The sequence below is a fragment of the Lissotriton helveticus genome, chromosome 9 (genome assembly GCF_964261635.1).
Source record: "Lissotriton helveticus chromosome 9, aLisHel1.1, whole genome shotgun sequence".
Lineage (NCBI taxonomy): Eukaryota > Metazoa > Chordata > Amphibia > Caudata > Salamandridae > Lissotriton > Lissotriton helveticus.
The window spans coordinates 685,954,928-685,969,701 of NC_136070.1; the positions used below are offsets into that span (position 1 = coordinate 685,954,928).

Genomic DNA, 14,774 nt, shown 5'->3' on the forward strand with positions numbered 1-14,774 from the left:
TGCACTGAAGGCATTACTCCCCTCTGTCCAGGTGAATGTAGTGCAGGTGTTCACGGACAACACCACCGCCATGTGGTACTGCAACAAACAGGGCGGGGTGGGGTCGTGGACCCTATGCCAGGAGGCTCTGCGCCTCTGGTAGTGGCTGGAACATCAGGGCGTGACCCTGGTGGTTCAACACCTGGCAGGTTCCCTGAACGCCAGGGCGGACGAACTCACCTGTCGGTGCATGATGGATCACGAATGGCGTCTGAACTCGGACGTGGCCCAAGGCCTCTTTCAGCAGTGGGGGGAGCCTTGGTTAGATCTATTTGCCACAGAAGAGAACGCGCAACGCCATCAGTTTGGCACGTTGGAATTTCCAAGGCGGCACTCGCTCGGAGATGCTTTTCGTCGCGAGTGGAGTTGCGGTCTGTTGTACGCCTTTATGCCTATACCACTTCTGCCCAGAGTGCTGAAGAAGATCAGACGCAACCGGGCCCAAGTCATCCTTGTGGCTCCAGACTGGGCACGGAGGTTCTGGTATCCCGAGCTACTCAGCATGTCTGTCGATCCCCCGATTCGTCTGCCCCTTCAGGAGGACCTTCTTTCGCAGCAGCAGGGGGCGGTTCTCCACCCGAACCTATCCAGTCTCCACTTACATGCGTGGAGATTGAGCGGCGGCAGTTGAGGCCATTTGACTTGCCTTCTGAAGTCTGTAATGTAATTCTGGCAGCCAGGCGTCCCTCCACAAAATCGGTATACGCCTGCAGGTGGAACAAATTTGTGGCATGGTGCACAGCAAAGGCTGTGGATCCCTTTTCTGCCCCTCTTTCAGAGGTTCTCCTCTTTCTTCTTTCTCTTGCCCAGCAGGGCTCTGCTCTGGGCACTCTGAAGGGCTACCTCTTGGCCATTTCCGCCTTCTTAAGGCTACCTCTTTCTTCAAGTCCCCGATTGTAAATAGGTTTTTGAAGGGCATCACTCATATGTTTCCTCTAATTCCTTTTGTGATGCCTCAGTGGGACTTGAACCTTGTTATAACTTTTCTGACGTGCGCTCCCTTTCAGCCACTTCATAACTGTCCTCTTCGCCTCCTTACTCTGAAGACCGCTTTCCTGGTTGCCATCACCTCTGCCAGGAGAGTGAGTGAGCTCCAGGCTCTTTCTTCTAAGCCTCCTTTCCTTTCAGTCCATCCGGACAAAGTTGTGTTGCGGACGCAACCCTCTTTCCTGCCCAAGGTAGTCACAGCCTTCCACATCGGGCAGTCCATCACTTTGCCCACCTTCTTTCCGCCTCCGCATCCCTCGAAAGAGGAAGGGAGGCTCCAACGTCTGGACCCAAAACGTGTGCTCTCATTCTATCTGGATCGCACACGTAGTTCCGGGTGGATGACCAACTCTTTGTTGGTCACGTGGGCGCTAAGAAGGGACGGGCGGTGCACAAAGAAACCATTTCTCGATGGGTCATCTTGTGCATCAAGGCTTGTTACTCTTAGGCTCAAAAGGAGCCTCCTGTGGGGCTTCGTGCCCATTCCACACGGGCCACGGCGGCCACTACTACCCTGGGCCGGGGAGTCCCCTTGCAGGACATCTGTCAGGCAGCTACGTGAGCCTGCACACGTTAGCAAGACACTACTACCTGGACAGCCAAGTCCAGAGAGATGGCTGTTTCGGCTGTTCCGTTCTCCAGGACTTTCTGGTGTGATCATTGGTTCGCAGACCCACCACCAGGGTTGGTATTGCTGGGGTATCTATTCTAAGGTAAGGAATCTAATACTAACCTGTTTCTTTCAGATGCACAAGTTACTTACCTTCGGTAACGATATATCTGTAAGAAAAAGTAGTTAGTATTAGATTCCTTATCACCCCACCCATCCTCCCCGCTCTGCGAACCGATATCTAGGGTTAAGGTCATCCCCTTTCAGGGCCCTAGTTTCATGGCACCAGTGTTGGTTTTTATCATAGCTCTGCGTTTCTAGAAAAGCTGTGTATAAGAACTGACGTCCGCGCGCGAGGGTGGCGTCTAAGTACTCCGGCGATGTCATATTGACGCCGACGACGGACGCGGAGCCGCAGACGACGCCTACCGACGTGCAAGGGTTCTGCTACGCAAAAGTTTCCGGATCCAGTCTGACGCCTGGGGATATTCTAAGGTAAGGAATCTAATACTAACTACTGTTTCTTACAGATATATTGTTACTGAAGGTAAGTAACTTGTGCAACTTGCTTAATTCTGATAGCCTTGTTGCAAAGGTATGTTTGCATCATCTGCCAAATGATTTCCTGGTCCAATTCACAATCCTTTTTAGTGTGTCTACCTTTTGTAAGACGGAAAGATGTCCCGTTGCCATTTAGAATGTTGCTGAGAGGAGTGCAAAGGTAAAGGTTAGAATAAATTGACATTTATACATATAGGGTTTATTTGACCTAAAATCCCTCCTGACTCCAAACATTACTCTCTTGGGGGTTACCTTCAAGCACCAGAATTCAAAGATATAACATTGTGGGTAAGTTTCTATTATAGCACTCTCAGGTTTCCAGCACCACTGTGTATATATGTTTGGGTCTTTCATCCAGAGGCTATATTTAACTTGTTTTTTCACACAAAAAGGCATTTGTTGTTTGGTAAGGTGTATGTGAGTGGAGCATGCATGTTTAGTTAGATTGTTGTGGTTTACCAACCTCATTTCTGTCTCCTTACAGCTTATTGACTGCCTATGATGAGCACCAGAAGCTCTTAAAACTGCAGGCCTCAAAGCGTAAATTAACTGAGAATGGGTAAGTGGATATTTTGGCAAATATTTTTTTTTTAGTCTACTTGATTGGTGCGTTTGCCACAGATGAGACATGAGGTCGCGGTAAGCAGTTGACTGGGCAGAATTCCTCTTTAACCCCCAATTGCCGTTCTGTTCTGGTTGACTGATCTTGCACCAGAGGCCTGCATGACTTGTGGAGGAGGGTCCCCCAGTGCCCCACCTCCCGTAGAGATGCATATGGAGTGCATTGAGGGCCAAGACAAACCTGCCAGGAGAACTTTGTTGTTTACCCGGATAATTGTACTGCTTGTGAGGTGATGCTACAGTGCAAGAGAGTAGGATACATGCTGAAGTATGGCAGGTGGCTTGAGGAAAAGGGCCATGGACTTTTGAAAAAAAACTGTTCCAATGTAATGCAGTACTAAGGAAGAGAGTCCACGTTTGGATGCCCCATGGACCCAGGCTCCTCCTCCCTGTGAATGGTGGTGGGAGGTGCAGTGACCGAAGCATTTTTGGGAGGCAAGACAGCCATCCACAGGACTTGCTGTGGTGAGACTCTGCCCATCTGATACTCATTATTGATTAGCCTTACAGAACTTGCTTGTGGTGAGGACAGTGGCATGCCTGACATCAGACCTGCTCTAATCAATCCAAAAGACTATACATCAAAGGATCCAATCCATGCTGACTGACCCTAGTGTTGTGTACATATCCACCAAGGCTCGAGGTGGGAGATGCTTCTACTTTGACCTTTAAAATAATCCACAACATGGTGAGAGTGTGGGCCACAGGAGCTGGAGTGAAAACCAAGCTGCACATGTTTGCTCGACCACCTTCAAACCCCTCTCCTGGTGTGACAACACAGCAGCTGCTGGGAGAATCATCTACCAGTGTATTCGTAAAGCAAACTAGGTATCATGTGCAGTCCTTGAAGCTGTTAGAGAGGTTGGAAAAGAGACCTCATGCTGCGCAAGCAAGATGTGCATAGTGTGGTGGTCAGGGTGACTGAGGTTGAAAACCATATCTCCATGCTAGAGGACCCAATTTAAGGTCTCAAATCCTCTGTTTCCTACCTGTTGCTAGTGTCCAAAACCGTGGGAGAAAGGATGAAGGATGCAGAAGGCAGGCAACGAAGAAATAACCTCTGGTTTGTTGGGTTCCTTAAGGATGTCCACCCTGAAAAAGTTCTGAAAAACTGAATCGCCTCTTGGCTACCGACGTATAAGCTCCCGTCCTGCTTTATCCTAGAGAGAGCACACCAAACACTGGCACAGCAACCACAGGTGGGAGCCCTTCCTTATTCTCTTATTGCTAGGGTGCTAAACTATAGAAATGTGATCCTCAAATCTGATTTAAATTTGCCTGCCTTCAGATTTCCCCGGATTATACGCTCATGGTCCAAAAGCAGAGGAGGACCCACGATCATCCATAAGTCCTCAATCTTAGGCAAGCAAAACTGTGGGGCATGGAGCTGCTCCTCACTTTCCACCTCATCTACATGCCTTCCAGGTAAAGCAACAATTTAATGAAATCTCAGAGCAGTTCATCAGTTAGTCTATCAGAGACTCGCTTACATTACTCTTGGGTGTCTTTCTCATGCTTGTGTTGTCTAGGAGGTTGCAAACAAGATATCCATCTCAATTGCCTCAACATACTCAAAGTGGTGCAGTATTTCTCCCAACCAACAAACTCCAATGGTGACTTCCTCAACCACATCTTCACAGTATCACCAGCCATCCAGTAAATATCTCCCATACCCCTGTACTGGACAAACCAACCACCAAAATTGGATTCTGAACACATCTGCGTTCAGCATCCAATTGTGGCCAGGGATGCCACAGCTGGTGCCTTCTCAGAGTCTGCTCTGACCCACTTACCACCCTGTTCTTGTCTAGACAAATCTGTAATGCTCCCTGTCGCTTTCTGAGACTTATGTATAGCCTATGCTCTGGCCAACACAGCTGACATGGTCCAAGCCGTGTTGGGTTCTGATACTAAACCAGAGGCAATTAAAGCATTGCTTAAAAAACATCCAGCGCCTTGCTTCTTCCACACTCGTACATCAATCGTGATTGAATTGGTACTGATTTCTTCTTCGACACAGGCAATCTAGGACTACCATGTCATCTCCACTGGCTACCAAACTTATGCCATTGTCACCAGGGAGAAGCTTATCAGGTTTGAGATAGGTCCTCTCAACCATAGTAGTTGAAGCTCCTGTATCTCCTAGGGATGGAACCTTCCTCCCATAGATTCTATCTAACAAACACCCCATCGGGTTTGGGTGAATGTGCTTCTAGACATCTGAGTTCTTTTCGCAAATGTCCCTGGCTACTAGTTCAAGTGCAATAGGGCTCCTTCAGGGGTCTTTGCCCACACTCGATAAACTTGCTAATGGGTGCACCTGATATAGGGTCTTCCCCCCCCCCCCCCCCAGCAGGCTCTATTATAATGCTCCTCCTTGTGACACGTAAAACAGGTTATCACTTTGGGCTTGGAAGAACCTTCCTATCCTCCCTTGTTGTGTTTTTCATGAATTGAAAGTAGTTCACTTTTTGTTTGTGTCGTCCCTTTGAACCGTAGGAATTTGCTGTAGCCCTTACCTCCCATCTTGGAACTAATCTTTTGAGAGTCATTCTCTCCTTGTAGCCTAGAGTCATGCTGCTTAAGCCCTTTTTAAACTCATTTAGCTAACTACTTGTTAGCCAGCACTGCAAGCTTTGCTGGATCTCTCTCTGTCAGATCTGACAGGTGTTGTCTAAAAGTGGTAGACTATTCCTCCCTGAGTTTCTCTGTCACCATCAATTGGTTGAGGGCATGACAATCATTGGCCACTATATTTCACATCCAATCCTTCCAATCATGCAGCACATCATGGATACAGGTTTCAGATGGAACAACATGTGCTCTCTTAATGTCTTTAAACCTCTGAAGGCATGTAGCTGGCTTGAGCCTAAATCATCTGATCAGGGTTTCCTTCATTTGCTTTAGCCACAGCCATCCTTCCAATGAATGCCATACCTTTAATGGCCAAGCAGATCATTAATGTGGCAACCTTAAGCACATCACTCGATCTTGCCCCTCCACATACATATGCCCACGCTCCTTTGGAACCTTAGCAGGTATTCTGGTAGAGCTGTAAGTGAAATTGTTTTCCCCAGATTTAGGTGCTTTAGCTACTATTCTGAGCTTCTCTTATTCTAAAGCTATCCTCTCTGGCTCCACTCCTCTTTCCCTTTTCTGACATTTCCTTTATTTCCTGCTCATCGTGCTTCCTTTTTCTTTCTTCATGGACCAGTTCTCCTTCTCTCCTTCCTACTTTCTTCTGACTACTTATTCTCAGTTTGTTCCTCTCAACCTTCTTACTTTTCTTCCTCAGCTGCAACTTACTCAAAAGCCAACTCCACGTTCAGTGTCTCAGCTATACTTAACAATACAATGGAAGACGACAGTGGTGGCGGTGATTGTCTTGGGGGAAAAACTGAAAAGCAATTCTGAGTATACACGCGACTGTGCCTGGGGAAACTGTGATAAAGGGCTAAGGGAGCCTGACACTACAGCAATCCCTCCCTTGGTTCTTATCATGGTACTCTTCATAGTTCAGACAGTTCCTTCCCTCCATTTCAGTTTCTGTAACTGGTCTTGCATATAATTCAGAAGGACCTCCCTGACCTTGTTCTTTAGAGCCCTTCATACCCCATGCAAACAAAGATCTCTTTACTGATTCAAGTACAGGTTGTCAAGGTCTGCCCCTCTAATCTTGTATTTTCCATATTAATGTGCAGGTCTTAATATGTACATGGTGAACGTGTTGCTTTTGTTGAAAGTAGGAATTGGTTTTTGCAGGATCTCGCATTGCTTGATGCCAGTTGTCACACTATTCAGGGGGGAACTGGCAGCAAGCAGGGACTACTGGACCTTAACCTAAGGGGATGGGGTTGTTTGCCTCTGATGTCCCATCCTTTCTCTGGCTGTGTGTAGGAAGCTGGCTCTGTATATACTATACCAAAGTAAGGTATAGTGTGCACAGAGTCCAGTGGATCCCCACAGGCTTACAGAGGTAAAAGTAGATAATACCTTACTCTCTATTTGTGGCAGTGTGGGAGAGCAGTAAGGCTTTATCAGAGGGTAGTGTTAAGCATTTATGGTACACACTCAGGTAAGAAAGGATATCACACACTCAAAGACTGAACTCAGACCCATTGTTTGTATCAAAAATATTTCTTTGTTGTATTTTATTTGTAGAACCAAGCAGGACTTGGTACAGATAAATATGATTGTACTTTTCAAGACAGATTGTTAAAAAGCAAGCTGGACGAATAACGGATTTTCTTAAAAGTTTGTATAAATGTGCAAATACAGTTGTAATTACTTTTGGATTGCTTTTGATTACCTTTCAGGATTACTTTTTCCACTCAGTGTGGTATGCCTAGATACCACACTGGGACATTTCCTAGACAAAGGTAAGTAATTCAATTTGTCATCAAAACACACTTGTTTTTATTTTTTTATTTTTTATTTTCAACTCCACACTTTCCTTCAACTTGCCACCAGAAGCTAGTCCCTTCGTTGTCGTAATGACTGGCGTCCCAGAACTGGCGGATCAAAATTCTGAACCTAATTGGTCACTAAAGTCCAAGGCACAACATTGGCTCAGTACGAACCGGCCACCTCCGCCCTATTGCTCAACCAAGATCCTGATGGTTAGAAGAGCTCCTTGGGTAGGGCATGGCAGGAAAACAATACAGGGAGACTGCATCCTTATTACCTTTGAAGATCCTAGATTGGTTGACCATATCTGCTCATGGGAACACCCGAGTTTAACCGGCGGTATAGGAACAAAGCGCCTTTCCTTCTTTTACCCCCCGAGACACCGTAATGGTTACCATTACGATGGATCCTGGCACACAGTGGGCCCTCGATATCGGGGTAGAGAGAGGGAAGAGTGGGGAGGACAACATCAGAGGGACTCCTATAGAGAGAGAGCCACCGTGTTGGGAGGGCTGGAATAGAATCCCAACGATGAATAGATATAGTGGTCTCGAGTCAGTCGATTGACCATCACTGGTAGAAGACAATCTTAGGCCCAAGTTAGTGGAGCCGGAGCTTACCCCTGAACCACACACAGGTGACGTTCCCAACAAGGACCCCCAAGCCTTAGGCGTTGTTTCTTGGAACATCGCCGGTCTTCGCTCCAAGATTGAAGATGGGAGTGCCATGAGCTTCCTAGGTAGACAACAAATTATCTGCCTTCAGGAGACATGGTCATTGACGGAGCTTCACCTTTTGGGATTCAGGACGTATTTTTCTCCAGCACTGATAGGGAGCATGGGTAGGCCTAAGGGGGGATTAAACATTTATATAGCAAACACTATCCAGCAATTAAAAATAACTACTGTTGAACTAGATGTTAACTTCCAGCTTCTCTCCCTTTCCTTACCCAAAAATGAGACAGTTCTGCTTATTAATTTCTACAACAACTTGGAGGAAGGAGAATTTCTGAGGGTGGTATCAAATCTTAATGAGAAACTCTCTAATTTTAGACAGGCCAAGGGAGGTACTGGTGCTGTTTTTTTCCTATGGGGGGATTTTAATCTACATCCTTGCCCACATTTAAATAAAATTGTGGTGGGATGGCGAATGAGCAGGATAACCCCCTTACCCACTTCTGTCATACCAAACTGGGTACTGGTATGAACGATATATTATCAGACTTGGATCTCCTAATAGTCAATAGCTCGAATCATAACACCAAGCAGTTAGAGCCAACATATGTGGGGAGGGGTTATCATTCAACAGTCGACTACTTCCTCCTATCGGATGGACTGTCCAACAGGGCCAAGCACTTCGAGGTTCTACAAAATACACTAAGTGACAATTCGGCCCTTAGGTTAGAACTGAATCTAATCCATCAACAATCCCTTACCTTAACAATAGCAAGAGCCCTGAGCCAGAATAAACTACATATGGGTCAGCTAAATGGTTACACTTTAAAATGGGGGAAGATAAATCCTGGGCAAATTACTGAAGAGCTGATTAAATCAGTCTATCCCCATATCATAAAATGCCTAGATCTAATGGTGACAGGAGGAAGTTCTAAGTAATTTCTCCACAATTCTAGCCACTATTAAGACCCTTCTTACAGCAAAGCCAAAAGCAGAAACATCAAATAAGAAAGGTTGGTTCGACCATGGCTGCACATTGGCACACTCGTAAGTTAAAAGTGGCCCTGAACAACGATGCTAGAGATCCTCAGCTAATTGCCACACTCGGAAAAGAATATCTGTTCGCGCCGACTCAGAGAAAAGCCGAACTAAAACAGGCTTTGTGGGACGAATTACACAAAAGTGCCCTAGATAAAAATAGCAAGGCTTTTTGGAGAGTAGTAAGGTCCCCATTCCTGGCTGACGATAATATTCCTAAAATCGAAGTGGCTATAGAAGAAGGAGTTTGGGTATCTCATTTTTCGAAAATCTTCCAGAAAAGGAAAACACATATAGAAAGTGATGATGTAACCTACTCAGCCGCCGTATACCCCATTTCCATAGAATTTGACATCTCCGAGGTCCTTTTGGCCCTAAAACTAAGTAAAAATTGAAAAACTCAGGGGCCCGACGGAGTCCCGGTGGACATTTTTAAATACAATGTGGACCTCTGGGCCCCCATACTTACCAGGGTATACACGGCAGCCGCAAAAAAGGGGCTCTTGGAGTCTTGGACCAAGTCCGTCATGGTCCCAATTTTCAAAAAGGGAGACCGCCAGGAGCCTACTTGTTACCGCCCTATTTCACTGCTGGACTCGTTGGGCAAGGTAGCTGGCAGGGTTGTCCTTGAGCGACTCCAGCAGTGGGCAGAGGAAAGGGGTGTTCTGTCCGATCTACAATTCGGCTTCCGGGAAGGTTTCGGGACAGTAAAACAGGCCCTAAATCTATCCATGATATTGGGAAAATATATTCACGCAAAACAGGACAAACTCTACATGGTGTATGTGGACTTGTCCGGAGCTTTTGACTGCGTGTCCCACACAAAGCTCTGGTCTGTACTGTCACAAATGGGAGTGGACCCCCCACTTTTAGACTTTTTGAGGGAACTATATTCTAAGGCTTCCGCGAGAGTCCTCTTCGGTACGAAGGGCAAGTTGTCGGCACCTTTTGGAGTAGAGTGTGGAGTCAGTCAAGGATGTGTCCTGGCCCCCTTCTTATTCTCCCTCTATACAAACAGCTTGGAGGTGGAGCTTCTGATGGGGGCCCAGGACCTCCCACAAGTAAAACAACGCCCAATTCCCGCTCTGCTCTATGCAGACGACGCCGTCGTACTGGCGCGTACCCCGCGCGAATTACAGAAGGCACTCTCCAGGTACTCGGATTTCATGGGCAGTCTTGACCTCCATATTAATATTAAGAAGACCTTTGTAATGGTGGCAGGCAAAGGGAGAAAACGGCCCAAGGACATACTCCTTAATAATCAAAAACTTGAAGTTACGGCCCAGTATCCCTATTTAGGCATCACTGCCTGGAATCCGGCAGTCGAGGCTAGGAAGCATTGTTTTAAGTGGAGTGGTGTGGCTCACCGGTTAGAGGCGGCAGACCCGGAAGCAGAGAACAGCCCGGGACCAGGGTTTAATTCCCGACGCGGCAGGGTCGTGGACCAGGGTCAGCGGACTTGATCATTCTCGCCTCGGTGCCTACTCTAACCAGGGATCACACTCGGCAACTCTGGGCATTAGCTTGCCTCATCTCTACAACGGCCCCCCACATTCGCCGGGGATGCCTCATTTCACCTTGGAGATGCCCGGTTAGGTACCATCTCACAGGGATAGCCAGGACGGGTTCCCCAGCGGTCTACAGCGCCACGACGCCTCAGGGCAGCAGTGCGCTTTACAAGACCACATACATTACATTACATTACATTAAGAGAGCAATAGCAGCCCTGATGTCCTTTTCACAAAAATTGGGAAAACGATCGCCTGTGGAACTACTGAAAATCTACAATGCTAAATGCCAGACAACAGCACTGTATGGGGCTGGCGTCTGGGGGCATGTGGATGTTAGTGCTCTACAGGTTGCAGAAAACTCATTTCTAAGATTCCTCCTTGCAGCACCAAGACGAACTTCTACATACGCATCCCACATAGAATTAGGCGTATCACATATAGAGGACCTGGCAAAAATCCAACCGTTGCTATTATGGCGGCGTATTTGGACCTCTGATAAAAACACGTTAACCAAAGGGATTGTGGCAGACTCAATGGCACTAGATCATTCGGCAAAAATAAGATGGCTCGTCTATATTAGAAATTTCCTCACAGACTTATGCTTAGAGACATTTTACACTACACCAGCAAAGATCAGCGAGATACCTAAGAAAGATCTGAAAGCAATGGCCTTGAGCCATTTAGATGGACTAAGGCTCGCCAGCGAAATAGGGAAAGCCTCTGTCCACCACGCAATTATGGTTCAGACTACCATCACTATCCAGCCTTATCTTACGCTTGAAATTGGTATTTTCGATCGACTTCTACTAACCAGATTCAGATTAAACCTTTTCCACCGGCTAGTAGCTTTTCCCATGATGAATACTTGGGATCCAATTTTAGGTCTTTGTCCTTGTGACGATAAATCAGTGCAGACCACCATACATACTGTACTGTTTTGCAAGTTTTATCATGATCATCGCAAAGTTTGGCTGCTATCATTGTTAAAATCGTGGGGTTTCAGACAGTGCCGTCCTGCCATGTTGCGCCTTCAGTTTTTAGAGTCTGAATCTATTTGTTATTATGTTGTAAATTTCTTGAAATGTATTTTTAAGCACAGAAAAAATTTGTAAAGAGTACGCCCAAAACAAAGAACAATGAACTTAATGAAATGTGAAGTGATATTCTTTTTAACTATTCCTTTTTAGGTCTCGCCTGTCGATGCGCATGCGCATCGAGCAAGCGAGAGTATTGGGACTTATCCACTCTTTATCCACACTGCAAGGAATCGTGGCGATTCCTTGCAGTGCCCGTGACTTTTAAGCTCAATGCGCATGCGCATTGAGCTTAAAAGCGCGTGCACGTCCGTCTTTGTTTACCCGCTCCGCCCCCTCCCCGCCGTCTCGCATTTCCCCTGCCGCATCAAAGGCTTTCACGGCCGGCCGGCCATGCTTTCAGTTTCACGGCCGGCCGTGTCAATTACATTACAAAGCCCGCTCTCCCTGCTCCGCCCCCTGCTCCGGCCGAGACGCATTTCTCCTCCCTCCTCCCCCCATTCACGTTTATTCTACTTCTTATCTGGCCTGGAAAGCCTCGACAATGCTTTTTCTTTCTCTCTACTCAGTTCCTTCTTCTCCTCATTTAATTCCTCTTTCTTTTGCTTCATTTCAGCTCACCTTGTTTTACCTCCCCCTCCCCTCTGCCCTGCGCTTCCCCTCTCGCCTCTGCTTCATGTCTCCTTGGCTTCTCCTTTTCTCTATTATCCTTTTGCTTCCACCATATCTCTCCTGTGCTTCCTCCCTCTTCTTGCTTACCCCGTGCCTCGCGTCACAGGTTTTCCTTCTTTTTTCCCGCCTTTCTCCCTCTCCTCGCTCACTCCATAGATGATGCCGGCGCCTGTGCTCAGCACAGAAACAATTATATGGTCTAAGACTCAGTTTAATAGCGTGCCTCCCGCGAGTGCCCCCCCCTGCAGCAATCAGTGTCTAATCCGCCATCACTGCTGACAGACGCAGGCCCTCGTGCTCCGCTCCGGTGCTGGCTTCCCGAATCCTCTCAGCGGGTCCCAAATCCCGACATGCTCGGGTTGAGTTGCCTGCAGTGCAGTGCTCTGCTCCTGTACGGTGGAAATGATTTACCATTGTCTCTGTATAATCCGGATTTATTTGCTCTCGTGTTCCCTTCGAGGGTGCTGTGACATTTGGCGAGATCCCACGGGATTTCCCTCTCGACTTCGAAAGTTAAGTAAAAGGTATAGTTATTAAGATACTCCCCTGAAATGACAGAGCCAATGGTTGGAGCTACAGAGACTCTTTCGGGCTAAGAAGGCGCCTGGAAGCCCACGGCTGCAGATAAGGTGGGTTAACAGGATGCATATGTAAGGATGGTAGGAAGGGCCAGTGTATGGGGCTTTCTTAGGGTGACTTCCAGGCTGCCTTCACGTCACGTATCTTTTTTGCAGGGGCTGTGCAAGTGAGAACACATCTTTTTAGATTTTCATATATGCTACAGCACATAGCTATATATTCTTATTTGTTAAACATTTTCCCCAAGATAATACATCTGTCTAGTCTCCGGCTCACCTCATCTCCCATCGTCTACTTGTGGGGTTTTGTTGCAGTGATGGCAAGTATTTACAAGAATGAACGTCCTTCAGTTGGCAAGAGAATGTACCTTTGGCAAAAACCCAGCATTGGATAAAGTGATGTTTGATTAGGAATTTGTGCTGCCAGCATGGGATAGATATTTAATGCATGTCCTGGTATTAAGGTTGTGGCTATTAAATGTGCGCAAATAGTGTGATAGAGTACCGACCAGTATGGGCGTGGGGACCTCCCAGCCCGGGACCGTGGCATGCATGCTCATCTACTTTCACCCCTTTCTAGAGGCCTTAATGAAACCTTCAGACACCAAACTGTTAGACCGTGGATCCAGACAAAAGATTCATTATGCATTGTGAAGTAAGGAATGGTAATCTTCCCTCCCGCACCTAGACAGTTGGAGCACTTGAGTAGAGTTCCTAGCAGCAAACTTACTGAGAATTCGAGCAGAATGGGATTTTATTTGACTTCAATATAGGCGTGTTAGTTGTTGGCGCTGATTTGCCGGAGATCGGTCGTTTGATCAGGTTTGTGACAAATGCTTGTTAGTGGATAACTGGACTGTTCCCTCCGTTTTAAGATTGGTAAATGAAAGGATTCTTAGGACCAAGATGCCAGTACCCTCGGCAGCTGGTTAAGTGTGACTCGTTGATGTACTGTCACTATTATTTCTGATGATGTCCTTTGGTGTCAGTCTATGGACCCAGTAGGGAGGCAAGTAGGAATCTATTTAGTTGTCAGTTTTATTTTTTATTCAGGGTTGTTTTCTGGGCGATTTTGACCGGGGTTTTACAAAATTGTTACAGGGCATTAACTTTTCTAGATTTTGAAAGTTGGCCGTTTTCACCAATTGCCGGGTTTGTTCAGCATTGCATAGTGACTGTTGGTATGTAATGTTTAAGAGTGAGGTTTAGAATATGCCAATGGCAAAGTTTGGAACTTTCTGTTTGGGGACACCCCTCACCCTCAAACCCTCACCCTCACTCACCCACCCTCAACCCCTCACCCTCACTCACTCACCCTCAACCCCTCACCCTCACTCACTCACCCTCACTCACCCTCAACCCCTCCCCCTCGACCCCTCCCCCTCAACCCCTCACCCTCACCCTCACTCACCCTCAACCCCTCACTCACCCTCACCCTCAACCCCTCACCCTCAACCCCTCACTCACCCTCACTCTCACTCATCCTCACTCATCCTCACTCATCCTCACTCACCCTCACTCACCCTCAACCCCTCACCCTCCCTCACCCTCACTCACCCTCAACCCCTCACCCTCACTCACTCACCCTCAATCCCTCACCCTCTCACTAACCCTCACTCTCACTCATCCTCACTCAACCACCCTCCACCTCACTCACCCTCAACCCCTCACCCTCAACCCCTCACCCTCACTCCCTCACCCTCAACCCCTCACCCTCAAACCCTCACCCTCACTCACCCACCCTCAACCCCTCACCCTCACTCACCCTCAACCCCTCACTCTCACTCACTCACCCTCACTCACCCTCAACCCCTCCCCCTCGACCCCTCCCCCTCAACCCCTCCCCCTCAACCCCTCACTCACCCTCAACCCCTCACTCACCCTCAACCCCTCACCCTCAACCCCTCACCCACCCTCAACCCCTCCCCCTCAACCCCTCACCCTCACTCACCCTCACCCTCACTCACTCACCCTCAACCCCTCACCCTCACTCACTCACCCTCAACCCCTCACCCTCAACCCCTCACCCTCAACCCCTCACC

At 47.6% G+C, this 14,774-nt stretch overlaps 1 protein-coding gene across 1 annotated transcript in view; it reads left to right on the forward strand.

Moving 5' to 3' along the window:
• The window catches only part of LOC144781776 (uncharacterized), a 660,484-nt gene that overhangs the window by 564,685 nt on the left and 81,025 nt on the right, over window positions 1–14,774 (forward strand). Inside the window, exon 12 of the mRNA XM_078660772.1 lies at window positions 2,682–2,756. Coding sequence (XP_078516898.1) covers window positions 2,682–2,756 — 75 coding nt within the window. The remainder of the gene's footprint in view (window positions 1–2,681; window positions 2,757–14,774) is intronic.